The 21,299-nt window shown below is 53.2% G+C and overlaps 2 protein-coding genes and 1 long non-coding RNA gene across 8 annotated transcripts; 2 read left to right on the forward strand and 1 right to left on the reverse strand.

Annotated features, from left to right (window-relative positions):
• The first annotated feature begins 4,681 nt into the window (after positions 1-4,681).
• LOC121827397 (uncharacterized) lies at positions 4,682-6,376 on the forward strand. Its single transcript, XR_006069678.2, has 2 exons — positions 4,682-5,211; positions 6,240-6,376. It is a non-coding gene; the product is annotated as an uncharacterized LOC121827397 (long non-coding RNA).
• A 151-nt stretch (positions 6,377-6,527) lies between these two features.
• Gpr3 (G protein-coupled receptor 3) lies at positions 6,528-8,938 on the reverse strand. Its single transcript, XM_006999054.4, has 2 exons — positions 8,810-8,938; positions 6,528-7,771 (listed from the first exon to the last, which is right to left on the reverse strand). The coding sequence occupies exon 2, from the start codon at positions 7,761-7,763 to the stop codon at positions 6,774-6,776; it is 990 nt and encodes a 329-aa protein (XP_006999116.2). The 5' UTR covers positions 7,764-7,771; positions 8,810-8,938; the 3' UTR covers positions 6,528-6,773.
• On the forward strand, positions 8,163-20,265 carry Cd164l2 (CD164 molecule like 2). 6 transcript variants are annotated; one of them, XM_042272016.2, is made up of 6 exons: positions 16,062-16,531; positions 16,927-17,088; positions 17,182-17,253; positions 17,682-17,726; positions 19,215-19,359; positions 19,994-20,265. In XM_042272016.2, the coding sequence occupies exons 1-6, from the start codon at positions 16,444-16,446 to the stop codon at positions 20,028-20,030; spliced, it is 549 nt and encodes a 182-aa protein (XP_042127950.2). In that variant the 5' UTR covers positions 16,062-16,443; the 3' UTR covers positions 20,031-20,265. The 6 variants fall into 6 exon arrangements, 5 of the variants coding, with proteins under 5 accessions (XP_042127950.2, XP_076421452.1, XP_076421451.1 ...); XM_076565337.1 differs by having other exon boundaries at positions 16,063-16,531; positions 20,064-20,265; XM_076565336.1 differs by lacking the exon at positions 19,994-20,265 and adding an exon at positions 19,604-19,857 and having other exon boundaries at positions 16,063-16,531.
• Positions 20,266-21,299: the final 1,034 nt, after the last annotated feature.

Below are 21,299 nucleotides of genomic sequence, written 5' to 3' on the forward strand. Positions count from 1 at the left end.
ACAACATGCACACAATTCCCTGGACCCATCTTGCTCAGCCAATTTTCAGCCTTGCTCTCAGCTCCCAAGAAGGCCCTGCAGCAAAGTCAAGGGGCTGGTGGCCAATTAGTGAGGGGGTTAATCAGGGATCTGAGGACCCCTAGGGGGTGGGGAGCCGAAGGCAGCCGCGGGCTCATCAGGAGCAGGAAATGCCTCTCATAAGGCCAGAGGAGGGCAGGACAAGGAAGGGAGGCCTCTTGGTGCTGCAGAACCAGAGAAGGGCCCATGGATTCGTGACTGCTGAGCACCAACAGCAGGGAGCATGTGTGAGTGTGTGTATGCTGTGTGGGAAGTAGCATGTAGAGGCATTCAAGTCCTTGAATGTGGTCCTGTATGCAGTTGTGTGTACATGACTGTCAATGCCACCTGTATACCCTTATGTAGGTTTTTATGTGTATTTATGACCGCAGTGGTATACAAATGGGTTTGCTACACAAACATATCTAGACATGTGAATATATGTACATACATAGTTACGTCCATATACACATGTGTGCAAGAATATGTACAGTTGGTGGGTGTTCCTGCTTGTACCCATGTACCTAAAGGTCATGTGTATAATAGCGAATCTAGTATGCAGATCAAGTGTGCCTGCACAAGTGTGCAGATGCATCCAGGGATAGATACATGCACGCTTGCATGTGTCTCTGAACAGTCAGGTGCCTGGCTCCCGTGTGTGTGTGTGTGTGTGTGTGTGTGTGTGTGTGTGTGTGTGTGTGTGCATGCGCGCGCGCGCACGCCCGTGCCCATGTGTCTGTGTGTGCAGAGATCTTGGCATGGAAAGAGCTGGGGGATGGTGGGCTCCAGGCTGCAGAAGAGGATCTGACAGACGAGGCTTGCTGCAGCCCCCGGCCCCGGGAGCCTGTTTTCCAGCCTGCGGAAGCTGTGAGCCCGTGAACTCATCTTATATTAATAGCTGCTGTCTCGTCTCTTCACTTATTGCAGGGAGAGACGGTCATGGCCCCTGCGGGGCACAGCACTCGGGGCTGCCCCACCTCCCACAAGGACTAGGGCTCAGCCCAGCAAGAAGAGAGCCCCTGACCCCTTCTTCAGTTCAGGGAGCCCACTGCCCAGCACCCTGGCCTGGCCTGTATGATGATAGACTTGAGCATGGGGGTGAGAAAGCCAGCCAAGATAGAGTGGCTGGGAGGTTTAATACCCCCTCCTCAGACACACAGGCTGAGCAGCCCAGGCCTGAGCACCAGAGGAGGCTGAGAGACAAGAGGCTCAGTATGAAGGGGAGAATCAGCCCCAACCCTGCTCTCAAGGACTCTTAGAAGCCCTCTGCCTAAGGGGAAGCTCAGCTTGCTGAGTTCCTGGTCTTCAGGAGCCTCTAGCTCTGAGGAGGAGACAAAGAAATCTGCTCTGATGAGCCTTCAGTTTGAAGGGACATGTCCCTTCTTTCAGAGACCCTGAGTTGGAGACAGGGTGTAGTAGTGCCTTCAGGAGCACGTTGTGGCTCAGGGGAGGCGGAGGCTTTGTTGTATAAATGGCTTTTTCGAAGCCCAGCAGTACTCAACAAGGGGTTCCCTGGGGAAGAATTGCTGGGCTGCAGGGGGGCTGACCTGTCCAAAGAAAGGAAGACCCTGCCAGCCCACCACACACACACACACACACACACACACACACACACACACACACACAGAGGCTCCAAATGCAGGCTCAGAGCACTGTACGCCCCCCAGACAGCGCAAGCGCCTCGCTGATGTCCAGCACAGACTCCTGGACACAGCATGGCAGTTGGTAGACTCCCCTGTGGGCCCCAGAGTCGGGGCTCCTCAGGGATGCTCGGGAGTAGGCCGGGGGGCAAGTCCCCATGGTGTCTCTTCAGAGGGTGAGTCATAACCTGGATACCCAAGCTTCGCCCTCGCATGGGCATAGGCTTGCCTGCCCCACATCCTGGCCAGCTTCTTTTGACACACTCCCAAAACTCACTCCCTAAACTAGTAAAAAACAGCTATGACCTGGGTTCAGATCCCAGCTCAACTGACAGTAACTGTGCCCTTTCTGGGAGGCCTTCCTTTTCTTTTTTAAATTGTTTGAGAGGAAAGAGAGAGAGTTTCACATAGCTCAGGCTGGACTCGAACTCCCCTTGTAGCTGCGGGTGACTTGGTGATTCTCTCTGTACTCCACCCTCCAGGTCCTACCATTACAGGTGTGCGTCACCACACCATTTAGTGTTAGACTCGAGGGTGGGGTAAGAAAGGTGACCCAGGCAGCATGGCTAGGAGGTTTAGTGCCCCTCCCCAGACACACACAGGCATGAGCACACGTTCTGGAGATCGAAACTAGGGCTTCACTGTGCATGCTGGGCAAGGACTCTACTAACCGAAACGCATCCCCAGCCTCCAGGAAGGCCTTTCTTTTGCCCACTTTTGTCTTACAGTTACTCTTATGTTCTCTGTCTTTCCCTATTTTATTTTTATTTGAGAATGCAGGCATTAACACTGCAGGGTTGTTTTTTGTTTGTTTGTTTTGTTTTTTAAAAAACTTTATATTTTAAAATATTTTATTTATTTATTTATTTTGGTTTTTTGAGACAGGGTTTCTCTGTGTAGCTTTGCGCCTTTCCTGGAACTCGCTCTGTAACCAGGCTGGCCTCGAACTCACAGAGATCCACCTGCCTCTGCCTCCTGAGTGCTGGAATTAAAGGCATGCGCCACCACCGCCCGGCAAAATATTTTATTTTTAATTATTTGTATGTATGTGTATGTTCGAGTGCAGGTGTCAATGGAAGCCAGAAGAGGGCGTTGGATCCCAGGGAGCTCAAGTTACAGGCAGTTGAGAGCAGCCAAGTGTGGTTCCTGAGGAATGAACTTCATTCCTTTGGTGTTTTGTTTGTTTCTTTGTTTTGGGTCTTCGGAGACAGCTGAGGTTAAAGGTGTACACCTCGCGCCTCCAGCTAGCTCAGTTCCTTTGTAAGAGCATCATACCTGCTTAACTCCTGAAGCCGTCTCTTCTGCTCTAACTGCAATTATTGAAAACCTTTTCTGAGTGGTGGTGCATGTCTTTAATCCCTGCACTCGGGAGGCAGAGGCAGGCAGATCTCTGTGAGTTTGAGGCCAGCCTGGTCTACAAAGCAAGTTCCAGACAGCCAGGGCTACACAGTAAAACCCTGTCTTGAAAAAAAGAAGAGAAAGAGACAAAGAAGACCTTTTCTGTTATTGATATTTCCCCTACTAGACATTAAGCTATTTGCAAAAACATCAGTAATAGTGATGGCCCATTACTCTCAGAGTTTCTTCTATAGCCCAGGGAAGCCTTGAACTTGCAATCCTCCTGCCTCAGTAAGTGGGATTACATGGTACTTTGGCATTTCCAGGCATGTACCACCATGCTCAATTTATTCTTGTAACCTCCTCTCACCTCTTGCATTTTTTTGTTTTTTGTTTTTTGTTTTTTGAGATGGGGTCTGATGTTGCCTGGGCTAGCCTTGAACTCAAAATAAAGATGAGGCTGGCCTTGAACTCAAAATAAAGATGAGGCTGGCCTTGAACTCAAAATAAAGATGAGGCTGGCCTTGAACTCACAGTAAAGCTGGGGTTAGCCTTGAACTCACAATAAAGCTGAGGCTATCCTTGAACTCACAATAAAGCTGAGGCTGGCCTTGAACTCCTGGTCTTCCTGCTTTTACCTTCCAGTGCTGGGAACAGATGCACTGCTGCATCCAGGATCCATCTTCCTCAGATGGAGAGCATTTGCCCCACTGATGATACCATGGCTAGTATGGGAAATGTGTGGCTTCTGGGTTGGCTTGGGGCAGGTGCGTGTGCAGTGAAGATCTCCTCCAGGTGGCCTTCCAAAAGCGGGAGTGAGAGGACAGCCAAGGCTGGAGCTTGGGCCTTGGACTCCTGTAGTCACTGTTAGGGAGGAATCTTGAACTCTAGGAGAAAGAATGGGAGCCTGAGAAATGGAAATGGAACTGTGTCCCAGCAGGCCCAACACAACTGATTTTGAACAGATAAGTAGCTGCTTGGGGCCTCTTTCTTTCTTTCTTTCTTTCTTTCTTTCTTTCTTTCTTTCTTTCTTTCTTTCTTTCTTTCTTTCTTTCTTTCTTCCTTCCTTCCTTCCTTCCTTCCTTCCTTCCTTCCTTCCTTCCTTCCTTCTTTCTTTCTTTTTTAAGACAGGGTTTCTCTGTGTAGCCCTGGCTGTCTTGGAACTCTCTTTAGACCAGGCTGGCCTTGAACTAATAGAGATACACCTGCCTCTGCTGGGATGAAAGACATGCACCACCAACCACCCAGCTTGGGGCCTCCGTTTTTTCTATCTGTGATGATAAAAATGTAGGCTAGGCCAGAAATGCTGTGATGGCTCCTTCAGGCTTTGGCCAACTGTACAGCCAGCCAGGCTGAACTAGTCAGAGCTTCCTTATTCATGTATTTAGTTGTTTGTTTTTGTTTTTGTTTTTGTTTTTAAATGGGGCCTTGTGTAACTGGCCTCAAACTTGCTATGAGCTGCAGCTGGCCTTGAACTCCGGATCTTCCTGCCCTCCCTCCCCCGGGTGTTGGGAGTACAGACGTGTACTGTCGTCACACTTGGCTGCTGTTCTATTTCTTTGTTTTTCCATTTCAAGTGCATGAATGGGTGTTTTGTCTGCATGTGTATCTGTGCCTGGTGCCTGTGGAGGCCAGTAGAGGGTGCCATATCCCCTGGAACTGGAGTGACAGATGGTTGTGAGCCACCGTGTGGGTGTTGGGAATTGAACCCAGCCCCTCTGTAGAGCCAGCCAATGCTCTTAACTGCTGAGCTGTCTCTTCAGCCCTCCCTATATTTGTGTGTGTGTGTGTGTGTGTTGTTAGGGATTAAATCCAGAGCCTTGTCAGCAACTCTACCCCTGAGCTCTCTCTCCAGCCCTTAGGTATTTTGAAACAGAGTCTCACTACACAGCTCAAGCTGGTATTGAACTCAGTGTGTAGCTGAAGCTAGCCTATTACTCATGATCATCTGGCCTCTGCCTTGCCCACACAGGGGGTTACAACAGGCATGTGCCACACCAGCCCAGAGCTTCCCCTGAAGCTACCTCTGCCCTTGTGGTGAGTACAGGCCTGCCTCCCTAAGCCCCAAGTTCAAGTCTCCAATTGCACAGTTACACGGAGAAGCTTTACCAGCTCCACAGTGACCAGACCATGTGACCACCTCCCAAATGTGGGCCACTGGCCCTAAGGATATAAGGTAAGGTCCAGAAGGTTCTAAGCCCCAGGGTCAGGGGAAAAAAAAAACCTGACAGAAATGAGAAGTCATCGCCCAGGGGACTGAACACAGATTTGGGAAACAGATGTTCCGGGTCTGCATATTGTCTTGTATTTCCAAGCTATATGACCTCAGCTTCAGTTTTCTCGTGAATGTAAAATGGAGACAGTATTATCTGTGCCGGGATGTTGGTTAGGCATATGCATTACCCTTAGCACAATGTCTAGCCCAGAGGAAACACTGTTGGAAGGAAGCCATTACTGTGAAGGGAATTTGCATGCTAGAAACATGTTCTGCATGCCTGAGCCCTGAACTAGCTACGCTGGGCAGACTGTGGGTATCCTCAAACTATGAGGAGTCTAATATCCTGGTTCTGAATGCTGATTCTCTGGGTGCTGACGTTCTTGCAAGCTAGTATCCAGGGTCTGGTCTGAGGGGCACTGGCATCTTGTGGTGTCAGCCACACTCTACTCTGGGTCTCCATTTTCCCAGATTCCTTAGGGAGTCCCGCTCTCCTGGCTCAAATCCACACCATGCAAATGCACAAACACCAATATTTATCAAAAAACGGTTTTTATTGAGTAGGGTTGGGGACTGGACAGGAATGCACTGGGGACCGTACCCCGATTGGCAGAGGGGTGGGGTATTGGCTCTTGCCCCGCCTCCTCTAGGGCACCTCAGGGTAAGGCCTGGCCCCCAGGCCATGGCTGTGGCGCTGAAAGCCAGTCTGGAGTGGAGAGGGGGTGCATTTTACAGTCCCGACTGCCTCGCCGGGTTGCAATTCCCCCAAATGGCCACCAGAGGGAAGCCGGGCCTCAGCGCAGAGGAGTTCTCGGTTACTCAGGTGATGGCTTCTTAAAAAAATAAAAAAAACCAGAGGCTGGTGTGTTCCTCCTGCAAACCCGAGCAGTGCGGGCCTGGGGAGGAGGCTCTGGTTTCTATGATCTCTCTGATAAAAAATAAGCAAAATAACAAAATACGTGGTTTTTCTTTCTCTATCCACCCTCCAGGAACTGAGGTCAGAAATGTGGACAAGGGCCTGGGGACACCCTGGTGCGGACTAGATTTCAAAGCATGGGTCTCTTTTTTTTCCCTTATCACCCATAAGTAAATTTATAAATAAATACACAATAAATAAATAAATATACTTTCTTTGAATGTTCACATATATAGTGATAAATCTTTCATCTAGGCAACTAAGTGTTTAACCTCTCTGACTCTGGAGCTTCAAAACTAAAGTGACGTGGTCAAGGTCAAGTTTCAGGGAAGGAAGATCAAGGACTTGGAATCATACTGTAACATTCCCAGCATTCTGGAATCGCAAACCACTTGGAACCACCATCTGGAACATTCTAGAACCATGCAGCCAGCTGGGCTGGGCCCCTGAAGGAATCTTGAACAAGATCCTAAAACACCCAATGTCTTAGAACTCCAGAACCAGCTGGGTCTTACGGGTGTGGAGCTGGGGGGTTGGAACTAAAGCCCTGGTGGGCCTAACATTCTGTTCTGAAGCCATCAAAGCCACAGGAACCACCAGGATGACACTAGACGTCACTAGGGGACCGGGACCGGAATGGAATCTTGGACGTAGAACAGCAGCAGCAGATGGCCCACAGCACCTTCTGCACGTCTTGGTTGCGGAAGGCGTAGATGACGGGGTTGATCATGGAGTTGTAGGTGGCGGGGAGCAGGGTGAGATAGGTGTAGAGGGATGGAGAGTTGGCATCTCCCAGGAGGCAGTAGACAGTGAAGGGTAACCAGCAGGCAGCGAAGGCGCCAAGCACCACGGCCAGTGTGGCGATGCCCTTGCGGGTGGCCACGTAGTGAGAGGCAGGCAGCAGGTGTCGTTGGAGGGCAATCTGCTGGGCATGGCGGCAGACGATGCGGCAGATCTGGGCATAGAGCTGCAGCATGATGCCAAACACCATGAAGAAGGCGATGGCCAGGACCACCAGATGGTTCTTGGAGAGTGGGTATACCACACCACATGTGGTCAGGCCATCCTGGCAGTTCCAGGCCAGCACAGGAACCAGCCCCAGCCCTAGGGCCCCCACCCACACCAGGGCCAGCATCACATAGGTCCGAGTGACTGTCGTCTCTGAGTAATAGGTGAGAGCGTTGTACAAGGAAAGGTAGCGGTCAACGGTGATGGCCAGCAGGCTGCCGATGCTGGCCGTAAAGGCCATTGCTAGCACGCCAACCAGCACCAGCCTCATCTCTGGTGAGCCAACGCAGAAGACAGCCGCAAAGTACAGGACCAGGCCCAGGCCTGCCAGCAGGTCTGCTATGGCTAAGCTGCCCACCAGCAGGAACATGGGGGCGCGGAAGGCGGGAGTGCCCACGATGATGGCCACCACCAGCGCGTTCTCGCAGGACACCAGGGTGCCCGAGATGCACAGCACCACGTCCCAGGCCCTGGGTGAGGGCAGCAGTGTAGCTGGGCCGGTGGGTTCCTCTGCCGGGTCCACACCGCTCACATTCACGCTGCCTGAGCCAGCTGAGAGCCAGGCCATGGAGCTGCCCGGACCCCACATCGTGGTACCTGTAGAAGAAAGGCCCTGTGAGATGCTGGCAGGCCTGTATCCCGACAAGAGGCCTTGGAGGAAGGAGATAGATCCCAGGATAACAGGTAGGGTACCAAGGCCCTGCTTCCCCCAATTCATGTCCTGAGGCTCTTGCCCCAGGCTTTGTCCTCTGAAGCCCCCAGGCCTCAAAACAGGGGCCTCTATTCCTGGCCATCCCTTCCTTCCCTGCGTCTCTTCACCTTCCTCTCTGTTCCTGTTAAAGACCTCCTTGCCACGTGTGGTCGGAGAAGTGGATCAAAGCTTACCATAAGTGAATGGGGAACCACAGGATTCAAGGTGAGCCTTAAAAAGGCTCATGACTAGGGGAGGGAACCGTGTCAAGAAGGAGGGCAGTCAGCTCCCTCCCATCAGAGACGATGACTCGGTTCCTGAAGCTCCCAGACCCCTCACGATTCGCAGCGCCGCCAGCCTCAGGCTCCGCCCCCAGGCAAAGGCGGTGCAGCTCCTTGCCAGCCCCCAATCCACCTTCCTAGGGTAACACCTCGGAACTCACTTCCCTGCACTCTCTTCCAAACTTCTGTCTCCGGACAGACCCCGTTCTCCACCTAACCCCTGGGTCTCCGCAGCAGACACCCCCTGGTGGAAGCCTGGATTCCTGAGTCAGACCCCTCCTGCCGGGACACCTGGATCTTGGGCCTGACTCCGCCTCCTGCCTTGGGTAGCTGAATCCCTAAATAAGACACCTCCCCCTGCTTGGGAAGCCCAGGTGCCCGCCCCAGATGCCTCCTGCCACCTCAACCTCAGATGACCGCCGGTCCCTCCAGGGCCTCGGGTCCGGCAGAAATGCTCACCCTTCGCCGGGTCACCCCATCACACCGCTCCAGCACCCGAACACTTGGGGAGACGCATGCTAACGCAGAATCTGCTAATCCAGAATCCCAGCTACGACCTCCGGACCCTGAGCAGCGGCAAGCAGCCTCCCACCCTCCCGGTGCCCCTGCACCCTGCGTGTCCTCCCAGACTCTGGGTACCTGCGGCAGGACCCCGCTACTCACCGCTCAGGACCGGGCGCGGCCGGGCCGCGGGGAGCCTCCACTCAGGTCCTGGCAGAGCAAGGTGTGCGCGGACCCCAAGAAGCCCCCGCGGCCGCGGGAGACGCGGCGTGAGTCACCCCGCCCCGCCCCGCCCCCGGCCACCGGTTTGGTGACGTCAGAAGCCCGGCCGGCCAATGGGCGCGGCGCGCTGGAGCGCAGCGCGCGCTGCGCGGCATAGTAATGAGGCCTCGCGCCGCCCGCTCCCCCATTCATAAAAAGTGACCGTGGCCGCGGCCCCGCCCCCTCCAGAGCCGGCCCGCGCCGTCCTTGACGCTGCGCCCTCTGCGGGTCGGGGGCTTTGGGGGGCGCTCATGGGGGAGCCTCACAAAAGACTCGGGGAGGCCAGCGAGGATGTGGGAAGAGGACAAGGGACCGGGATAGTCTGCGGGGGTGACGAGCACCCTCGGGTGTCAGAAATGGGCTGACACAAGACACAAATGGGGCTGAATGGGCGTCCCCGGTGAGGATGACAGGCTCTGCCTCTGATAGGGCCCCGAGGTGACGGTGACAGGAGCACGAGGGAGTCGGGAGGTGGGTGGTTGTGACGATATGAGCGTGGTGACAGATCTGGGAGGACGGTGGCTGTGGGACGTTGACGGTGGGGGGAGGGATAGGGCTCCTCGGGGCAGCCAGAGCAGTGTCAGGGTGACTGCGGCGTGAGGAAGCTCGGAGACTCCAGGGTCTCAGAGGTGGTGACAAAGCTCTGGGGATGACTGTCCAGGTGAAGGAACTTCAGGTCACTGTGACCCTGTCGAGTGCTGAAGGTCTGGGGCGGCAGAGCTAAGCGAGGACTGTGGGGTCCCGGAATGAAGGCCAAGTGACTTGTGAGTGGGTCCCAGAGTGAGGGGAGAGGGTAGGAAGTCTGCCTGGACGGTGACCCAGCAGGTAAGTGGCTGCCAGGACAGGTCTCGTGATGCTGGGGTTGGGATAAGGAGCTGGGTGACGTCACTGATGTAGGCCCAATAGCGTCCTCGCAGCACGGGAGGGTGCGCCTGGCAAGATGTCAAAACCTGAATAATTTATTGAAGGATCTGGAAAACCAGCGCGGGGATGGGGAGGGGGGGTCACTTCCCCGAAGCAGCAGGAGATAGGGAGCCGGGAAGAACTTGGAAACAGAAGAACCGACCGGGCAGCTCCATGCTCAGAGCAGCCTCTCTGAGCGCCCAGCTTAGGTAGCCCAGGGGGTGGAGCAGGGAGAAAACTTCTTCCCCAACCCTGCCTGCCCCATCCCTAGCGCCCATCAGTGACCTTGTGACCCTAGTAACCAGTCCTGCCCCAATTCTGGAATGTTCAAGATTGTAGGAGTCAGGAGTCAAGTGAGGGTCTGAGACTGAGGAAAGGAAGGCCAAGAGTCAGGGAATAACGTCACATACCCTCAGATACCACGGAACCGGGGCTGAAGAGAATGGCACATTTTGGGTCGGATGTGGTTAGTTCAGCTGGTAGGAGTAGACCAGCCTCGAACCCTAATATCCCTCATTTCCTGGCTGTGTGACTTTGAGGAGTGAGTCTCTCAGACTCTCTGAGTGTCTTCTGTTTTGTTTTTCATTTCTAAAATATTAGCGCCTACTGGGGACCGTCAGGAGGCGCTGGGCTCATTGTCAGCACTGGGTATCTATGTGCTGGCTGTCACTGGTATGTTTGGCCAGTGGAGGACAGCAGGGAAGCATGGGTGAGCACTAAGAGAATGAGAAGTGTTCAAATAAACAAATTAATTAATTACATTAAAAGAAAGAAATGGAGAGTGACAGGAGGCTCTGCCTTTGCGGGGCCGGGTAGATGAGACGTTCCCGTTGTAGGCTCTTTGCATGGGCTGTTCCTGTGTATGAAACCCTCTGCTCCCCCCAGAGAACTGCTCTTAGCCACTTCCCAAACAGGCTTCCTGACCTCTGTCACAGATGACCAACTAATCCTGTCCCTGTCCCCCCTCTGCTAGGCTTTCAGGTGTGCAGAACTCTTAAAAGAAAATACTCAGCAGGGTGGTGGTGGTGCACACCTTTAGTCCCAGCACATGGGAGGCAGAGATCCCTGTGAGTTCGAGGCCAGCATGGGCTACAGAGTGAGTTCCAGGAAAGGCACAAAGCTACGCAGAGAAACCCTGTCTCGGAAAAAAAAAAAAAAACAACTCATCCTAGTTCCTTTTTCTGTTTCCGGGGAGTCTGAGTCTGTTCCATCGCAGGATAAGCCATGTAACAGCAAAGGCTATGTTTGGTTTGTGGGGGGACAATGCCTGACACACAGTGGTATTCAACAACTATTGTCTGTTGCCTGATGAAAGGCAACAGGAACAGTCAAAAAGAGAAGGAAACAAGCGGAGCCGTGGCGCACGCCTTTGATCCCAGCACTCGGGAGGCAGAGGCAGGCAGATCTCTGTAAGTTCGAGGCCAGCCTGGTCTACAGAGTGAGATCCAGGACAGCCAAGACTATGTAGAGAGACCTTGTCTCAAAAACAAAACCACCATGGCTCAGCAGGTAAGAGTACTTGCTGCTCTTCCAGAGGTATCTCATCTTCTAATGAGCATACAAATACACAGTTAAAATACTCATAAAACAAACAAACAAACAAATAAAACACTTGGCACATGCCTTTAATCCCAGCATTTGAGAGGCAGAGGCAGGAGGATCTTTGTGAGTTCAAGGCCAGCCTGGTCTACAGATCAAGTTCTAAGGCAGCCAAGGCTACATAGAGAAATTCTATCTTAAAAAAACAAAAACCCGAAACCAAAAACAACCCACTCATATATAGATTAAAATAATAAATATCTAAACAAATTACAAAGAAACAAATTCAGAGAGAGAAACACAGGGGGATGAATGTAGTCCTGGTGGGGGTGTGTCCAAGAGAGAAGACAGCACCACAAGACTTGGACATCCACTCCTTCTTCCCATTTTGAGCCAAGTCCCCAGCAGAGCTCTGGTCTCAGAGAGGGGGGCAGAACAGGTGTGAGGGTGGCGTTGGACGAAAGTGGCATGTGAGGGACAATTGCCCTCGTGAGCAGCTGGTTTGCAGTAAACCGATGCACTGGTGTGAACTAGTCACCAGGTACAGGGGCACACACCTGTAACCTCAATACTTGGGAGGTAAAGGATCAGGAGTTTGAGGTCATCCTGAGCTACGAAGCCAGCCTGGACTACATGAGACCTATACCCAAATAAAAACAAACTGTCCTATCTCTGCAAGTCAAGTCCTCAAAGATGCTCCTGTTTGTCACTTCAGCACTGACCTTTGACTTCTCCATGCTGTCCACCTGTCCCTACAACTGTTTTTCTTTCTCTTTTTCATAAATTAAAAAATTTTTAAACTTATTTGTATTTCCTTCCCATTGGGGTTCGGCCTGCATGTATGTCTGTGTGAGGCTGTTGGGTGCCCCGGAACTGGAGTTACAGACAGTTGTGCGCTGCCATGTGGGTCCTGGGAATTGAACTCAGGTCCTCTGGAAGAACAGCCAGTGCTCTTAACTGCTGAGCCATCTCTCCAGCACAATATTTTCTTTTTTAAAAAAAGTTTTGGTTTTTTTTTTTTGGTTTTTTGAGACAAGGTTTCTCTATGTTGCTTTGCACCTTTCCTGGAACTCGCTTTGGAGACCAGGCTGGCCTCAAACTCACAGAGATCTGCCTGCCTCTGCCTCCCGAGTGCTGGGATTAAAGTGTGCACCACCACCGCCCGGCCTAAAAGAGATTTTTACTGCTGGGTGGTGGTGACACACACCTTTGGTCCCAGCACTTGGAAGGCAAAGGCAGGTGGATCCCTGTGAGTTCAAGGCCAGCCTGGTCTACAGAGTGAGTTCTAGGACAGCCAGGCCTACATAGAGAAAGCCCGTCTCAAAAAGATAGTTATTTTAATTGATGTGTATGTGTGTATTTCTAGGTTGAGTGCATGCGTAGATGCTCAGAGAGGCCAGAAGATAGTATCAAATTCCTTGGAGCTGGAGTTATAGGTGGTTGTGAGCGGCCTGGAATAGGTGTTGGGTCCTTTAGAAGAGCAGCAAGTGTTTATTTATAACTGCAAAACCATTTCTCCAGGGCTTGTGTCTCCCCATCCCCATCCTACCCCCCCAATCCCCATCCTACCTGCCCCATCCCCCACCACCCCCAACCCCAGCTGTTTCTTGAGATCTTTGCTTCATACAAACCATATCCTGCATCTGTATTTGGATTAATTTTTCTTTATAAAATAACCATGAACTCCACCCAAGCAAGCTGTGTCATCGTCCCCCACAGTGGCCCCAACATCCCGCACCAAAATAGGTTCTGAATCTAACTATGAAGATGACATCCTGTGTGGTCTTGGACATTTGAGCTAGTTTTCTTCAAATTTCTTAGTGACAGTTATCCCAGGGGGAAGGCATTAGCTTCCATTTGCTTCTACTGAAGTAGGCAGATGGTCATGAACTCCCTCATTTGCATGTCACCGTGTACTTTATGGCGAGGATTGCCTTTCTGGCTGCCAGGGAGGGAAAGTATGAGGGTATGTCTAAACTCAGAGCACTTGGAGACTCAAAGACGGAGTGAGACAATAGATTTTCACATGTGCGCCCTCTCTGGCACCAAAGTGTGTGTGTGTGTGTGTGTGTGTGTGTGTGTGTGTGTGTGCGCGCATGCTCACGCATGTATGTGCATGTGTATTCGATGTGCATACACATGTGTGTCTCGCCCTGTAGGCCGCACTGGCCTCAGACTTGTGAGAATCCTCCTCAGCTGGGATTACAGGTGAGCTACCACACCGGCTGAGGTCAGCTCTTATGTGCCTCTCCTCCCGGAGACCTTCTCTCCAGGGGAAGGACAAGCCCTTCTTGCTCCATCTCCTCACTTCTTCCCCACCACCAACCCTACAAAGTGAAGGGACAGAGCCCACGCTTCATAGAAGCCGAAGGACTTGCCCCAATCCACGCTGTGAGTGGACTGGACTTCAAAGCTGTGACCAAGGCCAGGGTGCTTCCCACTCCAGCATAGATGGCACCCTCTCCCAAAAAGGGAGTCATCTTACTGACAAACCTGCAGTTCCTCAGGTGGCCACCAGATGGCTATGAGCTTCCCTGTCCAGGTGAAACTTTTTTGTTTTTTTCTTTGAGACAGGGTCTCAAGCAGCCAAGGCTGACCTCAAACTTAAAACTTCTGATCTTACGCCTCCACCTCCAGAGTGCTGGTACTACAGGCAGACACCACCACACAGTTTTACATTTTTGGTGCAGGGGACCAAACCCAGGCTTCCTGCATGCTGATCAAGGACTCCACCATGGGAGCTTACTCTACCGGCCCCAGGCAAAACTTTCCTTTTTTCTGTCTTCTCCACCAGCCTGGGGACCTCCGGCCTGCATCCAAAGAGAGGGACACGTGTGTCTGTCCATGCATATATGAGAAGCACGGAGAGTTAATCTCCATTCTGACTTTGTCCAAAATTCAGGAGACTGGACAGTTAGCACGTTTTTTTGGGGTGGGGTGGGGTACGGATCCAGTCATTGAATTAATGTTCTTTTTTAAATTTTTCTTTATTTTTATGTTATGTGTATAGTTTTTTGTCTGCATGTACGTCTGTGTACCACTTGTCTTTCTGGGACCTTCTGAGGCCATAAGAGAGCGTCAGATGCTCGGGAACTGGAGCTATTGCAGGTTGTGAGCTGTAGGTGTTAGGAATCAAACCCAGGCTCTCTGGGAAAGCAACACATACACTTGACCTCGGAGTCATCCCTCCAGCCCTCATTCAACCAATTTCCAATAGCAGTGGCCTGGCCTCGGGGTCAGGTGGGGGACAGAACAATACATAAGCCACACTCCTGCATGTTCCACTTTCATTTATATTGAGTATCTGCTATTTGCCAGGCACAGAGAAAAACACTGCAGTGAGCAGAAAACATTCCTCCTCCCTGGAATTTCTATCTTAATAGAGAGAAACAGACAACGCACAAAGAGATGCCAGCTATGATGTCGTCTATGATATCAAGTCCTTGAGGGTCTCATAGAGCAATGCACAGGCACATATGCACACAAACAATAGGACAGGAGAGCTAATAAGCATCTACTTCATCCTGTGTGCAGGGGGTTCACCCAGGAAGAAGAAAGCCATGGCTCCTGCCATTGTGGAGCGTGTAGACCAGGAAACAAATAGGCAGTTAATTATGCATTGGATACACGCTCCAAGGGAAAGCAGGTGCTGGCATGTAGAATAATTAGGAGAGGTCTTTTCAGTAGAGAGGTTAGGAAATGAGTCACTTCAAGAGGGAACAGATGAGCTTGACTTTCCAGGACAGGGCACAGCAAGTGGACAGCCCCCCAGGAGGGGACGAGTGTGAGGGCCGGAGAGGAGGCCGGATGGACACAGAAGCCAAGTGAGCATAGGCCTGCGCCCAGAAGGCATCAAGAGAGACTCCAGTGGGTGATGGAGAGCCTGGAGATGGAAGGTGCTGGCGCGGCTGAGGGGGCAATAGGACCTGGGGTGTTTTGTTTTGTTTTTTTCCCCCAAGGATCATTTTCAGTGGTGGCTCAAAGGATTAATAGCTAGACAGATGGAGCTGAGGGCAGAGAGTTGGGATAAAGGCAAGAAGAATGCCTTCCTAGCGTGGAAATGAGGCATGATGGGAAAGGTTCAGACAAGCAAGATACACCCAGAGTCAGGAGCTCAAGGTTCCAGGTAGAGGGCAAACCATGCTGACAAGTCACCGAGAGAGATGTGGATGTCTGTGTGAGGGCCCGCTCAGGGAGGGACTATGGGGCCCAGGAGACATAGGGAGATGGGGTCTGAGGTTTTGAGTTGGAAGCAAGGGCAGGGGTGAAAACAAAGTGAGCTCCCACCTGGGTGGTGGGGGGCAGTGGGAAGAGCAGAGAAGCTAGGGCTTCCTGTGTGGAGGACAGGAAACAGAAGCCTAATGACACCCAGGTGGAGGTGCACCGGAAACAGGGACCCCCCTCCCCCAGCTGAGTTATAACTTCCCCTGAGAAGGTGCAGGCTGAACATGGCACAGCCCATGCATGGCGCAGTTGTGGACATCAGCTGACTAACTCTGATTAGAATATATTTTACATCTTGTTGGTAAGAAGGGTCACTCGAGGCTGGAGAGATGGCTCAGTGGTTAGGAGCAGTTGTTGCCTTTCCTGAGGACCCGGGTTCGATCTCCAGCACCCACATGGAGGAGGCTCACAGCCTTTTATTATTATTATTATTATTATTATTTTTTTTTTTTTTTTTTTTTTTTTTTGAGACAAAGTCTCTTTATGTAGCTCTAGCTGTCCTGGAACTCACTCTGTAGACCAGGCTAGCCTCGAACTCATCGAGATTCTCTTGCCTCTGCTTCCTGAGTGCTGATGGATTAAACTCGTGTACCACCATCGCCCCGCCGCCCTCCGTGACCCGGCGGAGCCCCATCCCTTTGGTCCAACCCGGTCCCAAACCGCCGAACACAGCCACGCCTCCCTCTGGCCCCCACTGCTCTGGCCAAGCTCTCCCTGGGCCCCTCCCACCGGCCACACCCACTAGCCACGCCCCCGCGCGACCACGCCCCCGTTGCCCAGGTCTCCCTCTGGCAAGCTCCGCGAGTGGAGTCAAGAAAGGACGCGCCACGCCAGCTGTCCGCCGACCCCCAATCCCGGCCCCCGCGCCCATGGCCGCACCCGGACCCCGCGCCTTGCGTGCTGCTTTCTGCGGCGGTTGTTGTTGCCTCCTCCTGTGTGCCCAGCTGGTTGTAGCTGGTAACGCTGGGCAGGACCTGATTAGGGGGCAAGGCAGGGGCAGGTGTACCTCACTTTAGCTTCCTGTTCCTGCACATCTAGGCTTGGGGGGTGAGGGGGTGGGAGGGGACCTTTTCAACGTCTTCGGGGCTCCAGGGCTGTGTTAAGACCATAGTGCATATTTATGGGTTCTAGGTGTGGGGGACTAGGAGACTTAGGTGGGTAAGTGGAGGGGGTGACTCCCAATGCCCCTGGGAACTTCAGGAGTAGGTAAAGGAAGACGTTCTGGGGGTGGAGAGATGGTAAGGCTAGGGAAGCTCCAGGCCCAGGCGGAGGGGTGAGAGACGCCCGCCATAGTCGGGGAGGTGTGCAGTTGGGTACCTGGCACTTTGCTGTTTTCTAACCCCCACTCCCAGGTAAAGGAGCGCGAGGCTTTGGGCGGGCAGCCTTGATCCGCCTGAACATCTGGCCTGCTGCCCAAGGGGGCTGCAAACACCTGGGACACTGTGAACGCTGTGTGGACAGAGCCCACAACCTCTCCGTTTGCGTCTGGCAGCAGTGCGGGCCAGAAGAGCCAGGTTTGTAGCTGGGCCCTCCCGGAGTCCATCCCCCCATCCACCTCACCCCCCAGCTTTCTCCCCACACCTCTTCCCTGCTTCTTCTCCCACCAGGACATTGTGTCGCCCAAGCCGAGGTGGTCAAGGAGGGTTGCTCTGTCTATAACCGTTCAGAGTCATGCCCAGGTAAGGGAGTTCACTCTAAACCTACATGAAGGGAGGGAAGTGAGGTATCAGCAGCCACAGCCTGCTTCCAGGAGGTATTAACTTCTCTCGGGGAGTGGACTGCACCCACGGACAGCTGGGGCCTTGTCCACAAGCAGTTGTACCTTGCCCTGGCTGGTGTCCTAGCCTATAAATCGGTCCAGGTGTGCCCAGGGGCTGGGGGAGCTAGCGCTGTGTGATGTAAGGCACAGTGAGGTCTTTGGAATGGAGGAATCTTCCTGAGGCAAGTGGCATCGGAGATGGAGCGCATCTGGGGGAGGAGACTGGATGACCAGGCTTGAATGGGGTGGGGGTGCCGTCTGAGTGGGAGATGGGTCCAGCGACTGACTCAGGCTAGGGATCCTGGACAGAGGGAGAGCTGTCTCATCATGGATTCCCTGTCTCCTCAGCTTCCCACCACCATCCCACCCATGAACCCAAGACGAGCACAACAGGTAGGGTCCTCCCCAGGGGGTGGGAGGGTGGGGGGTGGACTGTGGCAGAAGGAAACAGCAGCCCCGGGCACAGGCACTGACATGCTCCGTGACCTCCGTCCTCTGAGTTCTCTGCACCCACAAGATGGGTTGGACGGTACTTGCCTCACAGAGCCAGGAGGATTTATGAGACCCTGTAAGGCCCGCTTCCCTGTCTGTTGCATCAGCATCAAAAGCAGTTGGGAAATGACAGTTTCCGTCACCCGTTCTGGGAACTCGGGGTGACCCCTCCAGATCCCTGCTTGGAGCTGAGGAGGTGTGGCTCCAGTTGCTAAGAGATGCCCCCAGTGACCACCTGCAGCAAGCTGAGGGCCCCAAAGTGGGTTCCCAGCAGAGCAGGGGAGGAACCCCATCTGCCTCTAGGTCCCCCACTCCCGCTCCGAGGCCCAGAGGTCACTAAACTTAGCCAGGATGGCTGAAGAGGCTCTTGGTTAATTAAAGCCGGCAACTGATCTTAAAGAATTAATTATTGATGGCTCGGCTCCCTCGGCTTGAGCCCCAGATCTGCCGTGCCCAGCTCGCTTCCTCCCTGTCTGTCTGCTTCCCCCAGCCAGCTTTCCTGCAGCTCTCTGCATCAGCCACAGCAGAGCCATCCTCCCCACTTCCTGTCCTTAGATTCTGCGCTGTCCATGGCCTCTGGGCAGGGGACCCTGTTCCCAGTTGGGCCCCTTGTCCATTGTCCCAGAATGATCGTCTGCTCACCAGTGTTTTCCTGCGCTGGGCACCTGGCCCAGGGCCTGAAATCAAATCCCTGGTTGGAATTGATGGGTAATGTGGTCCAGCTGGTAGCCACCAGAGCCTGGACCAGTAAGTAACTCAGTGCTCAGGCCTTCCCTGCAAAGGGCAGAGGAAAGGGTCACTGGGAGGTGACAGGCCAGCCAGGTCTGGCCCTGTGTTTAGTCTTCACTTGCCTCCTCACTAGGGTGCTGGTCCTGGGCCTCCCCTTATCCTTTGTTCCTCCCTCTCTTGGTGAGGACTCCAGGCTTAGAAGGCCTCAAGACCTGTGATGGCTCATCTGTGCTCCAGGCCTGTGCCCTGAGCTGTAAGGAGGGCTGGTGGCTGAGTGCCAGGTCCATCCTTCCTCTCCTAGGCTAGTGAGGGACAGCAAGGATGCAGGGGACCTTGGTCACTGTTGGTCCCATGTGACCAGGAGGCCCAGAGAGGGTGTGTGTGTGGCATAAAGGATGGAGCAACTCAGGAACAGAGCTGGACAAGGTCCACCCATCCCAGCCTCAACTGTCCTTTCCACCAGCTTGCGCGCAGGGATCGAACTCAAGGCCTCACTAGACAAGCTAGGCAAATGCTCCATCCCTGAGCTGCATCCTCAGCCTTCCACTGGACTTCGGAGCCCGGTAGTATGGGCCCCATCTTGAGGACTGAAGGAAGCCTCAAGGTGTCAGGTGTGGGATCCGGGTCCACGGGGGGCCTGTTGTCACCTCCACCCTACAGGGAGTCCCCCCGTCCCTGAAGCCCACAGCCCGGGTTTTGACGGCGCCAGCTTCATCGGGGGCATTGTGCTGGTGTTGAGCCTGCAAGCAACAGCGTTCTTTATTCTGCGCTTCCTCAAGGCCAAGGACAGCACTTACCAGACACTGTGAGTACACAGCCAGCAGCAGGCTCCAGCTGCCTCCCCTACTCCCTCCTGCCTGGCAACCTGGCAACGTTTCTCTACGTGGTCCCAAAGACAATGCCTACTCTCCCGACATCCCCCATGGGAACAATACCCCTCCCCTCTCTAGCTGAGGTTGCCCCTGCCAGATGTTGGGTGGGACCCGGACTCAGCCCTCAGAGTTCAGTGTCTGAGCCTCTGTGTCTTTGTCTCCTCATGCTGCCAGCAGGGAAGAGAACCAGTAGGTGTCAGCCCCAGGCCAGTCCTCAGGCCACTGCCGCTGTGGGCAGGAGCCAGGGCCGTGTGTCCAGTGTGGTTTTCTCGGAGGAAGGAAGGGGCTGGGCGAGGCTTTGGTGTGCCTGTTCTGTGTGCTGTGGGGCCAGGTGTGCAGCTTGCATTAAAATGTTGACTCTTCCAGCTGCGCCTGATCTCTGGAAAGTGGGGTGGGGGGTCCTCACCACCCCTGAGTGTTGTCTCTGTCTGGCCTCCACAGAATCTGACCCCCCAGTGGTCCTGGCTCCACCTTGAAGGGACAGAGGACTCAGAGGCCACCCTCTTGATTGCCTTATGAGCACTGGGGGTGGGACACACTTTGGCCACCCGTTTCTGGCCCCTGTAGGCACAGGGCACCAAGCGGGCTTAGCGCCAATGGCTGACATTCTTTCCTGTCCTGGGCCCGGCACCTGTAGCTGAGAGCATCCTTCGCCCACCTCATGTTTCATCCAGCCCGCTGAGCCCCCAGCCTGGTACTTGAGGTCTGCTGCTGCTTCTCACCAACCCAGTCTGGGGTCTACCCCCAAATAAAGGACCTGCTTCCACCCCGTGATTCCTGGCCGATGTCCTGGGCTGTCTGTGAATTGGATGGGGTGAGGGAGGGATTTCTGTCTAGTACTGTTGTCTGCCTTTGAGACATTTTCAAGCTGTGGGAGGGCAGCAAGATGGCACAGTGGGTAAAGGGGCCTTACCGTGCAATCCTGACAAGCTGAGTTCGATCCCCGAGCCCACCTGACAGAAGGAGAGAACTGACTCCTGCAGGCTGTCCTCTGACTGCCACACATGCGCTGTGGCATGTGCCTGCCACCCACAAGTAGATACTAAAAACATTTAAATTAAAACATTTTATGGGCCGGGTTGTGGTGGCGCACGCCTTTAATCCCAGCACTCGGGAGGCAGAGGCAGGCAGATCTCTGTGAGTTCGAGGCCAGCCTGGTCTACAGAGTGAGATCCAGGAACGGCGCAAAGCAACACAGAGAAACCTTGTCTTGAAAAAAACAAAAAAACAAAAAAAACAAAAAACATTTTAGGGATTGGGAGGATGGCTCTGCAGTTAAGATCATGCACTGTTCTTTTTTTTTTTTTCTCCCCCGAGACAGGGTTTCTCTATGTAATAGCTATGGCTGTCCTGGAACTCGCTCTGTAGACCAGGCTGGCCTTGAACTCACAGAGATCTGCCTGCCTCTCCAGTGCTGGGATCAAAGGCGTGCTCTACCACTGCCCAGCTAAAGATACATTTTTTTTTTAAAGGTATTTCCAAGTTAGGTACTGGGAGTCAGGTGTGGTGGTGTGTATCCAGCACGCAGGGTCAGGAGTTCAAGGCCAGTTACAGCTACATAGTAAGTTCTAGAATAGCTTTGGCTACATAAGGCCTCAAAATTTTTATTTTCAAGTTAGGCATTGTGATACTTACCTGTCACCTCAGCATTTGGTAGAATTAGGAGGACCAGGAGTTCAAGGTCATCACTGATTAGAGTGAAAATGTAAGCAAATGAATGCAAGGGCAGTCTGAATCACATGAGACCCATCTCTAAAAGTCAAATCATTACAACAAAAAGTAAGTTCATCTGGGATTTTTTTTCCTCAGGTTAATTTTATTTGTGTGTGTGTGTGTGCAGTTGTATCTGTGTGTGTGTGTGTGTGTGTGTGTG

The sequence above is a fragment of the Peromyscus maniculatus genome, chromosome 2 (genome assembly GCF_049852395.1).
Source record: "Peromyscus maniculatus bairdii isolate BWxNUB_F1_BW_parent chromosome 2, HU_Pman_BW_mat_3.1, whole genome shotgun sequence".
Taxonomy (NCBI): Eukaryota; Metazoa; Chordata; class Mammalia; order Rodentia; family Cricetidae; genus Peromyscus; species Peromyscus maniculatus.